This window comes from Chlorocebus sabaeus, chromosome 8, assembly GCF_047675955.1.
Source record: "Chlorocebus sabaeus isolate Y175 chromosome 8, mChlSab1.0.hap1, whole genome shotgun sequence".
NCBI classification, from domain to species: Eukaryota; Metazoa; Chordata; class Mammalia; order Primates; family Cercopithecidae; genus Chlorocebus; species Chlorocebus sabaeus.
Window position 1 is genome coordinate 16669849 of NC_132911.1, and position 15544 is coordinate 16685392.

The following is a 15544-nucleotide window of genomic DNA, read 5'->3' on the forward strand; positions in this document are numbered from 1 at the left end:
TAATTTTTGTATTTTGGTAGAGACGGTTTTACCATATTGGCCAGGCTAGTCTCGAACTCTTGACCTTGTGATCCGCCCACCTCGGCTTCCCAAAGTGCTGGGATTATAGGCACGAGCCACCACGCCCAGCCAACGTCTTCTTCATTCTCCTTACATTCATTTGTTGACTTCCCCTGCAGTTGCTGTCAATGCCCCACCTGTATCCCCATGACTCACCTGTTGAGTTCATGGCATCTGTGGTGAGCAGCTCCCATACCCGCTGGCAGCTCCGCATTCAGGCACCTGTGTTTCTTTTCTTCTCTGCCTGAGTGGTCTCTTCTACCTGGGTAGTTTTGTTCAGCTCTACAAGCCAGGCAGTCCAGAAGTGCCAGGGCATTCGTACCTCCAGGAGCAACCCTCAACCAGTGACAGCCTGGCCAGTAAAAAGTGCTTTATCCTTCTGTCTCAAATGAACTGTATCCAAGTTCTTGTCTCAGGGTCTGCTTTGGGGTAAACCCATATTAAGCACCCTCCTCTCTGGACAACTGTATACTCCAGATATATTCAGCAGAGTGCTAGTCATCAGAGGCATAGCGTTGATTTTGATTTTTCTGACCTTTATAAGGAATTATGATGACAAGAAATGGAGAGGCGGGAAAAAATCAGGTCAGTACATACCTATAAAGCTTCCCATGCCCACGCTGTACTCATAAAATTACAAAAAGAGAAAATAATAATTTACCGTTATAGTAATCTTGCTAAATCAACAGTTCATTTGGCCTCGTGAGAAACTTACAATTGATAGCCTTTCCAGTTTTCACAGGTCCTGTTAAATAAGTGAAGGAGAACAACAGGAATGAGACCCTAGTATTTGTTAAAATAGGTTCACTTGGCATACCTACACACCACCTGCTGTTGCTCCACCCTTAGCTGACAGTGTGGGAAGGTGAATGGACTGACTGCAGTGCCTTTTAACCCGTGTCGTCGTTCCATTCCCCATCACTTCCCTTGCTGCATCCACTGTCCCCGCCACGGTTGTAGCTCTGGGTACTCCCGTGCAGAAAGCCGCAGCCATGTTGACTTGTGAAGGATTTGATGCCAAGGGCCTAATACTCACTTGGTGCCAGCTGAATGGAGCAGCCATTGTATGTAATTTTAAAATTTCAAATTAAAATTTTAAATCAAAAAGTCTATAGCTGATAACATGCTTTTGGTTCCAAATTCAAAAATAAAACAGGTGGCCATGTTCTTTCCAGCCCCTCTCCCACCTTCTTCCACTACACACAGAGAACCAGGGTCGTTAATGTCATGGCACTTTTCAGATCTCAATGTATGTGTGCGTATGTGTGCGTAGCCTACCAACCCCCTCTGTCTCTTTTTTTTTTTTTTTTTAGTACAACTGACTACATTATTGACTGAATCTGTTTCTTTTTATTTTCTTCACTTAATATATTCTGGAAATGTTTCTATATGAATACATAAAAAATCTTTTTCTACAGGCTTTGTGTGAATGTATCCGTCTAATGACAGTTACTTATAGTACTTTTAGGATGTTTTCAGACCCAGGCGCAGCCTTTCTTTTCTTTTTTTTTTGAGACAGAGTCTCGCTGTGTCTCCCAGGCTGGAGTGCAGTGGCATGATCTTGGCTCACTGCAAGCTCTGCCTCCTGGGTTCACGCCATTCTCCTGCCTCAGCCTCCAACTAGCTGGGACTACAGGCGTCCACCACCAAACCTGGCTATTTTTTTTTTTTTGTATTTTTGGGTTTCACTGTGTTGGCCAGGGTGGTCTCAGTCTCCTGACCTCGTGATCTGCCCGCCTCAGCCTCGCTAAGTGCTGGGATTACAGGCGTGATCCACCGCGCCCGGCCAGGGCAGCCTTTTTATACAAGTGTTTTAAACAGGTCTTTTGACCTTAATATCTGTCAGCTTTGAACATTTGACACATTAGATCAATAATACCTCTCCATTTTGCAATGATTTCTCAGTCTCTGCTCTGGCCACTGAAAATTACCCACCATAATTCTAGGGATCAATCTCATACTTGTGTTTTAACTAAAACAGATTCCATAGTATTTGCTTTATTGGATTTTCTATCAAAGTATTTTTTCCTTTAGTGTAAAATTTTAGTTTATTAATTATATTAATAATACTTTCACATGCTTGCCAAAGGTTGAGTAATACAAAAACAAATTATTTGAGCTTCAATTTATTGAGTGCCAATTATGTTCTAGAGGCCATATGTATATATAATCTGTAATACTTTAAACAGTGACAGAAAGAAGTAGAAATTATTTGTCTCATTTTATTTTATCTCATTTTTGTTTTTTTTTTTTTGAGATGGAGTCTCGCTCTGTCTCCTAGGCTGGAGTGCAGTGGCGCGATCTCGGCTCACTGCAAGCTCCGCCTCCTGGGTATTTGTCTCATTTTATAGGGGAAAAAATGAGGCTCAGAAAAGAGAAAGAGTGGGCTCAAAGTTTCATAGGAAATTTTTTTTTTTTTTTACTTCGAAGGCCACACTCCTTCCAATGTATATGTTCTTTTTCCAATTTAAAGTCAGAAAGCAATTGCCTGGAAACAGGACCAACAGCTGTGTTTTACACTGAACTTAACGTAAGAAGGATATTTACCTAGAACGCGTTTTGTTTCTCCATGTGAAGTCATTCCTTTTCTAGGTGGAGAAATAGATTCAGAAGAAGTCGTCTTCCTTTTCAAATTGAGTCTATAAAGCAATAGGCAGTTAAAATGTCTAGCCAAAAGTTGTCTGTTACGAAGACAGTAAGGTATTATTAAAAATAAATGTCACTGTATTTCTTCTAGTTTTATATATATATACACACATATACACACACACACACACACACACACATTCTGTGTATATACATATTAAACTCTAAAATACATGGTCTTTATTTACTGACCTTCTGTGTCCCTAGCTCTAACATGGCAAATTGTACCATCCTCTTAAGCAAAGCTAAATTAGTTGTTATAAAATCTGTGATCAGAGGGGGGCGGAGCAAGATGGCCGAATAGGAACAGCTCCAGTCTCCAACTCCCAGCGCGAGCGACACAGAAGACTGGTGATTTCTGCATTTTCAACTGAGGTACTGGGTTCATCTCACTGGGGAGTGCCAGACGATCGGTGCTGGTCAGCTGCTGCAGCCCGACCAGCGAGAGCTGAAGCAGGGCGAGGCATTGCCTCACCTGGAAAGCGCAAGGGGGAAGGGAATCCCTTTTCCTAGCCAGGGGAACTGAGACACACAACACCTGGAAAATCGGGTAACTCCCACCCCAAAACTGCGCTTTAAGCAGACAGGCACACCAGGAGATCATATCCCACACCTGGCCGGGAGGGTCCCACACCCACGGAGCCTCCCTCATTGCTAGCACAGCAGTCTGTGATCTACCGGCAAGGCAGCAGCGAGGCTGGGGGAGGGGCGCCTGCCATTGCTGAGGCTTAAGTAGGTAAACAAAGCTGCTGGGAAGCTCGAACTGGGTGGAGCTCACAGCAGCTCAAGGAAACCTGCCTGTCTCTGTAGACTCCACCTCTGGGGACAGGGCACCGTAAACAATAACAAACGCAGCAGCTCTGCAGACGCAAACGACTCTGTCTGACAGCTTTGAAGAGAGCAGTGGATCTCCCAACACGGAGGTTGAGATCTGAGAAGGGACAGACTCCCTGCTCAAGTGGGTCCCTGACCCCTGAGTAGCCTAACTGGGAGACATCCCCCACTAGGGGCAGTCTGACACCCCACACCTCACAGGGTGGAGTACACCCCTGAGAGGAAGCTTTCAAAGCAAGAATCAGACAGGTACACTCGCTGTTCAGAAATATTCTATCTTCTGCAGCCTCTGCTGCTGATACCCAGGCAAACAGGGTCTGGAGTGGACCTCAAGCAATCTCCTACAGCTACAACCTACAGCTGAGGATCCTGACTGTTAGAAGGAAAGCTATCAAACAGGAAGGACACCTACACCAAAACCCCATCAGTACATCACCATCATCAAAGACCAGAGGCAGATAAAACCACAAAGATGGGGAAAAAGCAGGGCAGAAAAGCTGGAAATTCAAAAACTAAGAGCGCATCTCCCCCGGCAAAGGAGCGCAGCTCATCGCCAGCAACGGATCAAAGCTGGACGGAGAATGACTTCGACGAGATGAGAGAAGAAGGCTTCAGTCCATCAAATTTCTCAGAGCTAAAGGAGGAATTACGTACCCAGCGCAAAGAAACTAAAAATCTTGAAAAAAAAGTGGAAGAATTGATGGCTAGAGTAATTAATGCAGAGAAGCTCACAAACGAAATGAAAGAGACGAAAACCATGGCACGAGAAATACGTGACAAATGCACAAGCTTCAGTAACCGACTCGATCAACTGGAAGAAAGAATGTCAGCGATGGAGGATCAAATGAATGAAATGAAGCGAGAAGAGAAACCAGAAGAAAAAGAAACGAACAAAGCCTGCAAGAAGTATGGGATTATGTAAAAAGACCAAATCTACGTCTGATTGGGGTGCCTGAAAGTGAGGGGGAAAATGGAACCAAGTTGGAAAACACTCTTCAGGATATCATCCAGGAGAACTTCCCCAACCTAGTAGGGCAGGCCAACATTCAAATCCAGGAAATACAGAGAACGCCACAAAGATACTCCTCGAGAAGAGCAACTCCAAGACACATAATTGCCAGATTCACCAAAGTTGAAATGAAGGAAAAAATCTTAAGGGCAGCCAGAGAGAAAGGTCGGGTTACCCACAAAGGGAAGCCCATCAGACTAACAGCAGATCTCTCGGCAGAAACTCTGCAAGCCAGAAGAGAGTGGGGGCCAATATTCAACATTCTTAAAGAAAAGAATTTTAAACCCAGAATTTTATATCCAGCCAAACTAAGTTTCATAAGTGAAGGAGAAATAAAATCCTTTACAGATAAGCAAATGCTTAGAGATTTTGTCACCACTAGGCCTGCCTTACAAGAGACCCTGAAGGAAGCACTAAACATGGAAAGGAACAACCGGTACCAGCCATTGCAAAAACATGCCAAAATGTAAAGACCATCAAGGCTAGGAAGAAACTGCATCAACTAACGAGCAAAATAACCAGTTAATATCATAATGGCAGGATCAGGTTCACACATAACAATCTTAACCTTAAATGTAAATGGACTAAATGCTCCAATTAAAAGACACAGACTGGCAAACTGGATAAAGAGTCAAGATCCATCAGTCTGCTGTATTCAGGAGACCCATCTCACATGCAGAGACATACATAGGCTCAAAATAAAGGGATGGAGGAAGATTTACCAAGCAAATGGAGAACAAAAAAAAGCGGGGGTTGCAATACTAGTCTCTGATAAAACAGACTTTAAACCATCAAAGATCAAAAGAGACAAAGAAGGCCATTACATAATGGTAAAGGGATCAATTCAACAGGAAGAGCTAACTATCCTAAATATATATGCACCCAATACAGGAGCACCCAGATTCATAAAGCAAGTCCTTAGAGACTTACAAAGAGACTTAGACTCCCATACAATAATAATGGGAGACTTCAACACTCCACTGTCAACATTAGACAGATCAATGAGACAGAAAGTTAACAAGGATATCCAGGAATTGAACTCATCTCTGCAGCAAGCAGACCTAATAGACATCTATAGAACTCTCCACCCCAAATCAACAGAATATACATTCTTCTCAGCACCACATCGTACTTACTCCAAAATTGACCACGTAATCGGAAGTAAAGCACTCCTCAGCAAATGTACAAGAACAGAAATTATAACAAACTGTCTCTCAGACCACAGTGCAATCAAATTAGAACTCAGGACTAAGAAACTCAATCAAAACCGCTCAACTACATGGAAACTGAACAACCTGCTCCTGAATGACTACTGGGTACATAACGAAATGAAGGCAGAAATAAAGATGTTCTTTGAAACCAATGAGAACAAAGATACAACATACCAGAATCTCTGGGACACATTTAAAGCAGTGTGTAGAGGGAAATTTATAGCACTAAATGCCCACAAGAGAAAGCAGGAAAGATCTAAAATTGACACTCTAACATCGCAATTAAAAGAACTAGAGAAGCAAGAGCAAACACATTCGAAAGCTAGCAGAAGGCAAGAAATAACTAAGATCAGAGCAGAACTGAAGGAGATAGAGACACAAAAAACCCTCCAAAAAATCAATGAATCCAGGAGTTGGTTTTTTGAAAAGATCAACAAAATTGACAGACCACTAGCAAGACTAATAAAGAAGAAAAGAGAGAAGAATCAAATCGACGCAATTAAAAATGATAAAGGGGATATCACCACCAACCCCACAGAAATACAAACTACCATCAGAGAATACTACAAACACCTCTACGCAAATAAACTGGAAAATCTAGAAGAAATGGATAATTTCCTGGACACCTACACTCTTCCAAGACTAAACCAGGAAGAAGTTGAATCCCTGAATAGACCAATAGTAGGCTCTGAAATTGAGGCAATAATTAATAGCCTACCAACCAAAAAAAGTCCAGGACCAGATGGATTCACAGCTGAATTCTACCAGAGGTACAAGGAGGAGCTGGTACCATTCTTTCTGAAACTATTCCAATCAATAGAAAAAGAGGGAATCCTCCCTAACTCATTTTACGAGGCCAACATCATCCTGATACCAAAGCCTGGCAGAGACACAACAAAAAAAGAGAATTTTAGACCAATATCCCTGATGAACATCGATGCAAAAATCCTCAATAAAATACTGGCATACCGGATTCAGCAGCACATCAAAAAGCTTATCCACCATGATCAAGTGGGCTTCATCCCTGGGATGCAAGGCTGGTTCAACATTCGCAAATCAATAAACATAATCCAGCATATAAACAGAACCAAAGACAAGAACCACATCATTATCTCAATAGATGCAGAAAAGGCTTTTGACAAAATTCAACAGCCCTTCATGCTAAAAACGCTCAATAAATTCGGTATTGATGGAACGTACCTCAAAATAATAAGAGCTATTTATGACAAACCCACAGCCAATATCATACTGAATGGGCAAAAACTGGAAAAATTCCCTTTGAAAACTGGCACAAGACAGGGATGTCCTCTCTCACCACTCCTATTCAACATAGTGTTGGAAGTTCTGGCTAGGGCAATCAGGCAAGAGAAAGAAATCAAGGGGATTCAGTTAGGAAAAGAAGAAGTCAAATTGTCCCTGTTTGCAGATGACATGATTGTATATTTAGAAAACCCCATTGTCTCAGCCCAAAATCTCCTTAAGCTGATCAGCAACTTCAGCAAAGTCTCAGGATACAAAATTAATGTGCAAAAATCACAAGCATTCTTATACACCAGTGACAGTCAAACAGAGAGCCAAATCAGGAATGAACTTCCATTCACAATTGCTTCAAAGAGAATAAAATACCTAGGAATCCAACTTACAAGGGATGTAAAGGACCTCTTCAAGGAGAACTACAAACCACTGCTCAGTGAAATCAAAGAGGACACAAACAAATGGAAGAACATACCATGTTCATGGATAGGAAGAATCAATATCGTGAAAATGGCCATACTGCCCAAGGTAATTTATAGATTCAATGCCATCCCCATCAAGCTACCAATGAGCTTCTTCACAGAATTGGAAAAAACTGCTTTAAAGTTCATATGGAACCAAAAAAGAGCCCGCATCTCCAAGACAATCCTAAGTCAAAAGAACAAAGCTGGAGGCATCACGCTACCTGACTTCAAACTATACTACAAGGCTACAGTAACCAAAACAGCATGGTACTGGTACCAAAACAGAGATATAGACCAATGGAACAGAACAGAGTCCTCAGAAATAGTACCACACATCTACAGCCATCTGATCTTTGACAAACCTGAGAGAAACAAGAAATGGGGAAAGGATTCCCTATTTAATAAATGGTGCTGGGAAAATTGGCTAGCCATAAGTAGAAAGCTGAAACTGGATCCTTTCCTTACTCCTTATACGAAAATTAATTCAAGATGGATTAGAGACTTAAATGTTAGACCTAATACCATAAAAATCCTAGAGGAAAACCTAGGTAGTACCATTCAGGACATAGGCATGGGCAAAGACTTCATGTCTAAAACACCAAAAGCAACAGCAGCAAAAGCCAAAATTGACAAATGGGATCTCATTAAACTAAAGAGCTTCTGCACAGCAAAAGAAACTACCATCAGAGTGAACAGGCAACCTACAGAATGGGAGAAAATTTTTGCAATCTACTCATCTGACAAAGGGCTAATATCCAGAACCTACAAAGAACTCAAACAAATTTACAAGAAAAAAACAAACAACCCCATCAAAAAGTGGGCCAAGGATATGAACAGACATTTCTCAAAAGAAGACATTCATACAGCCAACAGACACATGAAAAAATGCTCATCATCACTGGCCATCAGAGAAATGCAAATCAAAACCACAATGAGATACCATCTCACACCAGTTAGAATGGCGATCATTCAAAAGTCAGGAAACAACAGGTGCTGGAGAGGATGTGGAGAAATAGGAACACTTTTACACTGTTGGTGGGATTGTAAACTAGTTCAACCATTATGGAAAACAGTATGGCGATTCCTCAAGGATCTAGAACTAGATGTACCATATGACCCAGCCATCCCATTACTAGGTATATACCCAAAGGATTATAAATTATGCTGCTATAAAGACACATGCACACGTATGTTTATTGCAGCACTATTCACAATAGCAAAGACTTGGAATCAACCCAAATGTCCATCAGTGACAGATTGGATTAAGAAAATGTGGCACATATACACCATGGAATACTATGCAGCCATAAAAAAGGATGAGTTTGTGTCCTTTGTAGGGACATGGATGCAGCTGGAAACCATCATTCTCAGCAAACTATCACAAGAACAGAAAACCAAACACCGCATGTTCTCACTCATAGGCGGGAATTGAACAATGAGATCACTTGGACTCGGGAAGGGGAACATCACACACCGGGGCCTATCATGGGGAGGGGGGAGGGGGGAGGGATTGCATTGGGAGTTATACCTGATGTAAATGACGAGTTGATGGGTGCAGCACACCAACATGGCACAAGTATACATATGTAGCAAACCTGCACGTTGTGCACATGTACCCTACAACTTGAAGTTTAATAATAATAAATAAATTTAAAAAAAAAAAAATCTGTGATCAAAATCATTTTCTTTCTATAAAAATACTCTATTATTTAATACAAAAGCTACTTCTTCTGTTCCTTCAGGAAGAGAAACAATCTTTTCTATCCCTTCCAATCTCTTCCTAGTCCACAAGTCATTATTTACACCTATGTTGTCCGCAGTCTTTTTTGTTTTTTGAGATGGAATTTCACTCTGTCACTCAGACTGGAGTGCAGTGGTGAAAACTTGGCTCTCTGCAACCTCTGCTTCCCGAGTTCAAGCAGTTCTACCTCAGCCTCCCGAGTAGCTGGGATTACAGACGCACACCACCATGCCCAGCTAGTTTTTGTGTTTTTATTTTATTTTATTATTTAATTTTTGAGATGGAGTTTTGCTCGTCACCCAGGCTGGAGTGCAGTGGCATTATCTCAGCCTCCTGGGTTCAAGCACTTCTGCTGCCTCTGCCTCCCGAGTAGCTGGAACTACAAGCACACGCCACCATGCCCGGCTAATTTTTTGTATTTTTAGTAGAGACAGAGTTTCACCAAGACCATGCCAGGCTGGTCTTGAACTGCTGACCTCAGGTGATCTGCCTGCCTCAACCTCCCAAAGTGCTGGGATTACAGGTGTGAGCCACTGCGTCCACCCATGTTGTCCAAAGTGTTAAAGCACCCCAGCTTTTGCCTACGCATTCTTTCCCCCTGAAACCAACATAAGTATGCAAAGGGAATATCCTGTATCCTTTTGAGACAGGATACAATTAGACTAGACTCATTGTTTACAATATTATTTCCTGCCAGATTCCATTCAAACACCATAAAAGGCAACCTTAGCTATTGGCTTGCATCCCCCCACTGGAACCTCTAGAGATGCAGATGTAACTGTTTCCATACAATGTGCACCCACAATTTGTGGCTTCTTTTTTTTCTTTTCTTTTTTTTTTTTTTTCTTGCGAGGGAGTCTCACTTTGTTGCCAGGCTGGAGTGCAGTGGCACTATCTCGGCTCACTGCAGCCTCTGCGTCCTGGGTTAAGTGATTGTCCTTCCTCAGCCTCCCGAGTAGCTGGGACTACAGGTGCATGCCACCATGCCCACCTAATTTTTGTATTTTTAGTAGAGACGGAGTTTCACCATGTTGGCCAGGATGGTTTTGATTTCTTGACCTTACGATCTGCCTGCCTCGGCCTCCCAAAGTGCTGGGATTACAGGCGTGAGCCACTGCGCCCAGTCAACTTGTGGCTTCTTTATAAATTATTTACCCATATGTAAGACCTTTAAGTTTAAAAATTACTAAATCTAATGCTATTCCCTTTACCTCATATTTTTGAGGGAGATGATGTAAAAACTTTTTTCACATGAACATGGTTTCATTTTTACAAATCTAGAGAGAAAAGTGTTTCATCTTAGTAGCTAAGTCAGTGGAGAGTGAGGTGATTTTTACCTACGTTAGAACGGGAACAAGGACATTTGAGAAAAGGAAACAATATGTGTGTGTTCTATGCAATAGGCTGAACACTGGAAAAGGAAACGTGTATGTTCTATTTAATAGGTTTATTATACCGGTTAACCAAGAAGTTACTCAACCCATGAAGGTATTAGCCAATTCCACATGGGTGTTGTATCACATTGACACAAGGTCATCCAGTAATGCCCTTGTCTTTAAGAAAAGGGAATCAAAAATTTGACAGAAAGAGAGTGAGCCTAATAAGCCTATAAGTGGGAGGTAAATGATGAGAACACATGGACACAGATGAGGGAACAACACACACTGGGGCCTTTTGGAGGGAGGAGGGTGGAAGGAGGAAGAGGGCTAAGCAAAACAACTAATGGGTACTAGGCTTAATACCTGGGTGATGAAATAATCTATACAACAAACCCGCACGACTCACTTTGACCTGTGTAACAAACCTGCACTTGTATCCCAAAACTTAAAGTAAAATAAAATAAAATATAATTTTTTAAAAAAGGAAAATCTTAACAAAAAGAAAGTGAGCCTATAAAAATGAATTGTAGTTGTACTTATGTTTATTGATACAGTAGTTTGAGTTATCCCCCCTCATATAACGACTTTGGAGTGAGAACTGAGATTTATAAATTTCCATGTTTGGAATTATAGCATATTTAGAGCCGACTTTTGGAAATGACCTCAGAGTGTTTAAGTTACAGATAAAGAAAATGAAATTCTAATTGATGATTTCACTTCCTCAGGGCCGCATCATTACTTAGTGTTACATGGGCATTCTGACCCTGCTGTCTAACTCCCTGGCCTACTTCTTTTCTTAAAGCTCCAATTTAATATGCTTTGACAGTCCAATTGCTTCAGTGATGGCATGCAAAGAGTAATCTGTGGAGATATTTCATCTAATCTGGAAACACTTGAAAAATTTTAACTTAATCATAGTTGGAAATCAAACCCAAAGATAGCATAGAGGAAGGGTTTAGTAAATTCACCTAAACTGCCTGGCCTGATGAGGTTTCTCATGGGCTCTGTGCTTTGAGGGATGTGCATACTTGCGTAATTTGACATGACATGCAGTTACACTGTTTATGATTGGCTAAAGCAATATTAAATATCATGTTTTAAAAATGGAAGCGTATTTCTTTTTAGTGAAATGGAGTTTTAAATGATTGTATGCATGAAGAAATACTGTGAGTTATATTTAAAGAAATGCCAATAAATTAAAACCGAGAGGAAGCTGAACACTTGCTTGAGCATATGCACATGTAGGTTGAAGATGTAAAACTCACTGGAAATGTTTTTGTTTTGTTAACAGGGTGAACAATTGTGTTGGATTTTCAAATTATAAGTTCTTTCTCCTTTTCTTGGCTTATTCTCTGCTCTACTGCCTTTTTATTGCGGCAACAGATTTACAGTATTTTATCAAATTTTGGACAGTAAGTCATTAACTCGGTAACTTTTTTTGGTATACAATAATGAAGGCTTTGCAGGACAGAATTATTTCAGACAGAGATTTTATAGACTAGAGCTCATTGACGTGCAGTCAGTCCTCATTATTCGCAGATTCTATATTTGTTAATTCACTAAAATGTAATTGTAACCCCCACATCAATACTGACAGCTTTCGTCATCTGCAGACATGTGCAGAGTGGCAAAAACATTGAGTTGCCCCCGTGCCCATTCCCAGCTGAGGTTGAACAAGACGACGCTTTCGCCTTCTTGCTTCAGCTCTCATACTGTAAACAAGTGTGCTTTCCACAGTCTACTTAGTGCCATGCTTTTTTCCATTTTTGTGCTTTTTGTTGGTGATTTTGCTGTCAAAAAAAGGTCTTCAAGTGTAATGCTAAAGTGTGGTCTAATGTTTCTTAAGCAAAAGAAAACTGATGTGTCTTATGGAGAAAATACATGTATTAGATAAGCTTAATTCAGGCATGAGTTATAGTGCTGTTAGCTATGAGTTCTATATTAACAAATCAATAATATATATTAAATAAGGTTCATTTAAGCAGAAACACACATAAAACAAGGTTACACATTGATCAGTTGTCAAAGATGTTGTGACCAGAAGTTCATAGAAACTTAACCTTGTATTTTCCCTAGGAGCAGTTTTTCAGTATTCACAAATTCAGTGTTTGTGGAAACTTTATAAAACATAAGTACTGCGAATAACGAGAATTGCTGACTATATAAGATTTTTTCAGGATTTAAAAATAGAAGTATTTTCTTTATGTTTAAGAAGATTATTTTTTAAACTATTATGCCTATAATGTCCTGAGTTTTTATTCAGTATTTCTTGATTAGGCTTTATACACTATATATTTTAAATGTAGGCAAAAAGAAATTAATATTGAGGATTTAAGATATCCAGAGGTCCTCCTTGTGAACACCAAATGACAGTAAAAAATCAATTTATCTGCTGCCAGGATTGATTTATTATTTTCATTAAATTAACTCTATTATGGTAAGAATTTCTAAATTGCTAGATTACTTATGTGAGGTCTGAACCAAATTAAATACCAAAGAGTTATGGAATGCCTCCTATGTGCCAGTTCTGTTGCTAAGCATAGAAAGACATGAGTAAAGAGGCCTGCTGCTAGCGTTCAAGGAGTCTTTCAGTGTTCAGCTTTAAAAATGATCCCTACTGAATGTCTGGGAGAACATTGCCTCACTGCTTCTCCTTCCTGCCGATGACTTTAGTTTCAAACCACAAATATATTTAAAAAGGAATGATCAGAATTTTCACTGTTTGTCAAAAAAAAAAAAAAAAAAGTGCTGCTGTTAAAAACTGTCAATGAGGTCTTGTGACCTGTGTCAATCAGTCAGGTACTCCAGGGTATTGAAATGTGAGGAAAAGCCACCTCCTGGCAGCCATGGTGCTTCACTATGTGTCCATAGCCCCATCCCCTCCATTCTAGAGCCATTCCAGGTCTCTTTGGATTTATAACCAAGGAGAGTCTAACTGGTTTTCTTTGAGATGGACTGTTTGAGCCCATGGATATTAAGATTTATTTTAGACAGGTGTTATGCACTGGTGTTGATCTTTTCTGTGGTCCTATTATTTAAGATAGCTTGAAACATTATTGTGAATGTGTTGTTATATGTATTCATTTAGGTGATGCTGTTGTTTGTAGTAACGTAAAACATCAATAAGGATAGTAACCAGTTGTGCCAGTTAGCCTTCATTTTCTGGCATTATAATGAAACTTTTTAAACATTTGTGATTCTGTAGTATGTTAACAAAACATACTCTGTTAATAAATTTAAAACTACATCTTATAGTTCCATTTATCTTGCTTCTTACTATTACAGTTTATACATATACTACCGTAAATTTTCTATGATTTGGTTATGAAAAAAAAGTTAATATTCCAAATTTTATTATCATTTTCATATACATATTCTGGTAAACATTTAATCTGACAAAATGTATACATATTTTTCCTAAACTTTTAACAATAAAGCCACATATTTTTTCATATTAAATTTAAGAAAAATTTTAAGCAAAAAAAATCTTACTAATTTACTTATGAAAGTAGGGGAATACATATCCCTTTGACAAAACATTTTATTTTCTTCCTTTCTTTATAGAATGGCCTACCTGATACTCAAGCCAAGTTCCATATTATGTTTTTATTCTTTGCTGCAGCTATGTTTTCTGTCAGCTTGTCTTCTCTGTTTGGCTATCATTGTTGGCTAGTCAGCAAAAATAAATCTACATTAGGTGAGTATCCAATTATTGTAGTTGACAGAACTTTAAGTACATATACCAACATTCATTGACAGTTGCTATGTGATTAAATGCCAACCTGCCTGAAGTGGTAAAAATCATTCTTATTTTCCTCATTGTTTTTTTGATATGTCACTTAGACACATACAGGTTTGCTCATTCCATATATTGATTGTCTCTTATATGTATATATGCATATATATATACACACACACACACACGCGCGCACACACACACACAGTGGTGAGCAGAGGCACAACAGTCTGGTGAGGGGCACAAAAATTAATAACCAAACATAAAAGTGATTACAAAATGCAAAGTGCTTTGAAGAAAATAAAAGGATGCTGAGGTATGAATAAAAGGATGGGGATGGTGGAAGGAAGCCTGTGTAGAATGAGTGGTCAGGGGAGAGCTTATCACAACAAAAAGTACTTAACCTAAGAAGTCAGCTATAGAAAAAGCGAGAACATGTATGTTTAAAAGCCATACAGATATCGGAGGCAGCAAAAGCAGTGCTTACAGGGAAATATATAGCTGTAAATAACTATATTTAAAAATGAAATACCTCTATTAATAACTTTATACCTTAAGGAACTAGAAGAAGAGCAAAGTAAAACCAAAGTCAGCAGAAGGAAGGAAATAATAAAGAGAGGAGATAATAGAAATAGAGTATTAAAAAATAGAAAAACAATAAAATCAATAGTTGGTTCTTTTTTAAAAAGTCAACAAATATGACATCCCTTGGCTAGCAAGAGAAAAAGGGAAGACTCATCACAGAAATCAGAAATGGAGGTGAAGACATTACTACTGACTTTATGGAAATAAAAAGGCTAAGAAAATACCGTGAACTATTGTCTGTCAAAAAATTAGGCAACCTAGATAAAGTGGACACATTTCCAGAAACACACAGACTACCAAATTGACTCGAGAAGAAGTAGAAAATCAGAGCAGACATGTAAGAAGTAAAGTGATTGAATCAGTAATCAAAAAAACTCACAACAAAGAGAAAAGCCCAGAACAAAATGGCTTAACTGATGAGTTCTGCCAAACACTTAATGAAGAATTAACTTCTTCTCAAACTCTGCGAAAAATTAGAAGAGAAGGGGACACTCTCTGACTCATTCTATGAGGCCAACATTGCCCTGATACCAAAGTCAGAGACACAAACATCACAAGAAAACTATAGACCAATATGAATATAGATGGAATGATTGTTAACAAAATATTAGCATACCAAATCCAA

General features: G+C 39.5%; 1 protein-coding gene across 2 annotated transcripts in view; it reads left to right on the top strand.

Moving 5' to 3' along the window:
• ZDHHC2 (zDHHC palmitoyltransferase 2) overlaps positions 1-15544 on the top strand; it is a 73515-nt gene that overhangs the window by 42758 nt on the left and 15213 nt on the right. For both annotated transcript variants that reach the window (XM_007961729.3, XM_007961730.3), the window contains exons 7-8: positions 11890-12010; positions 14163-14295. In XM_007961729.3, the coding sequence (XP_007959920.1) occupies positions 11890-12010; positions 14163-14295 (254 nt within the window). The remainder of the gene's footprint in view (positions 1-11889; positions 12011-14162; positions 14296-15544) is intronic.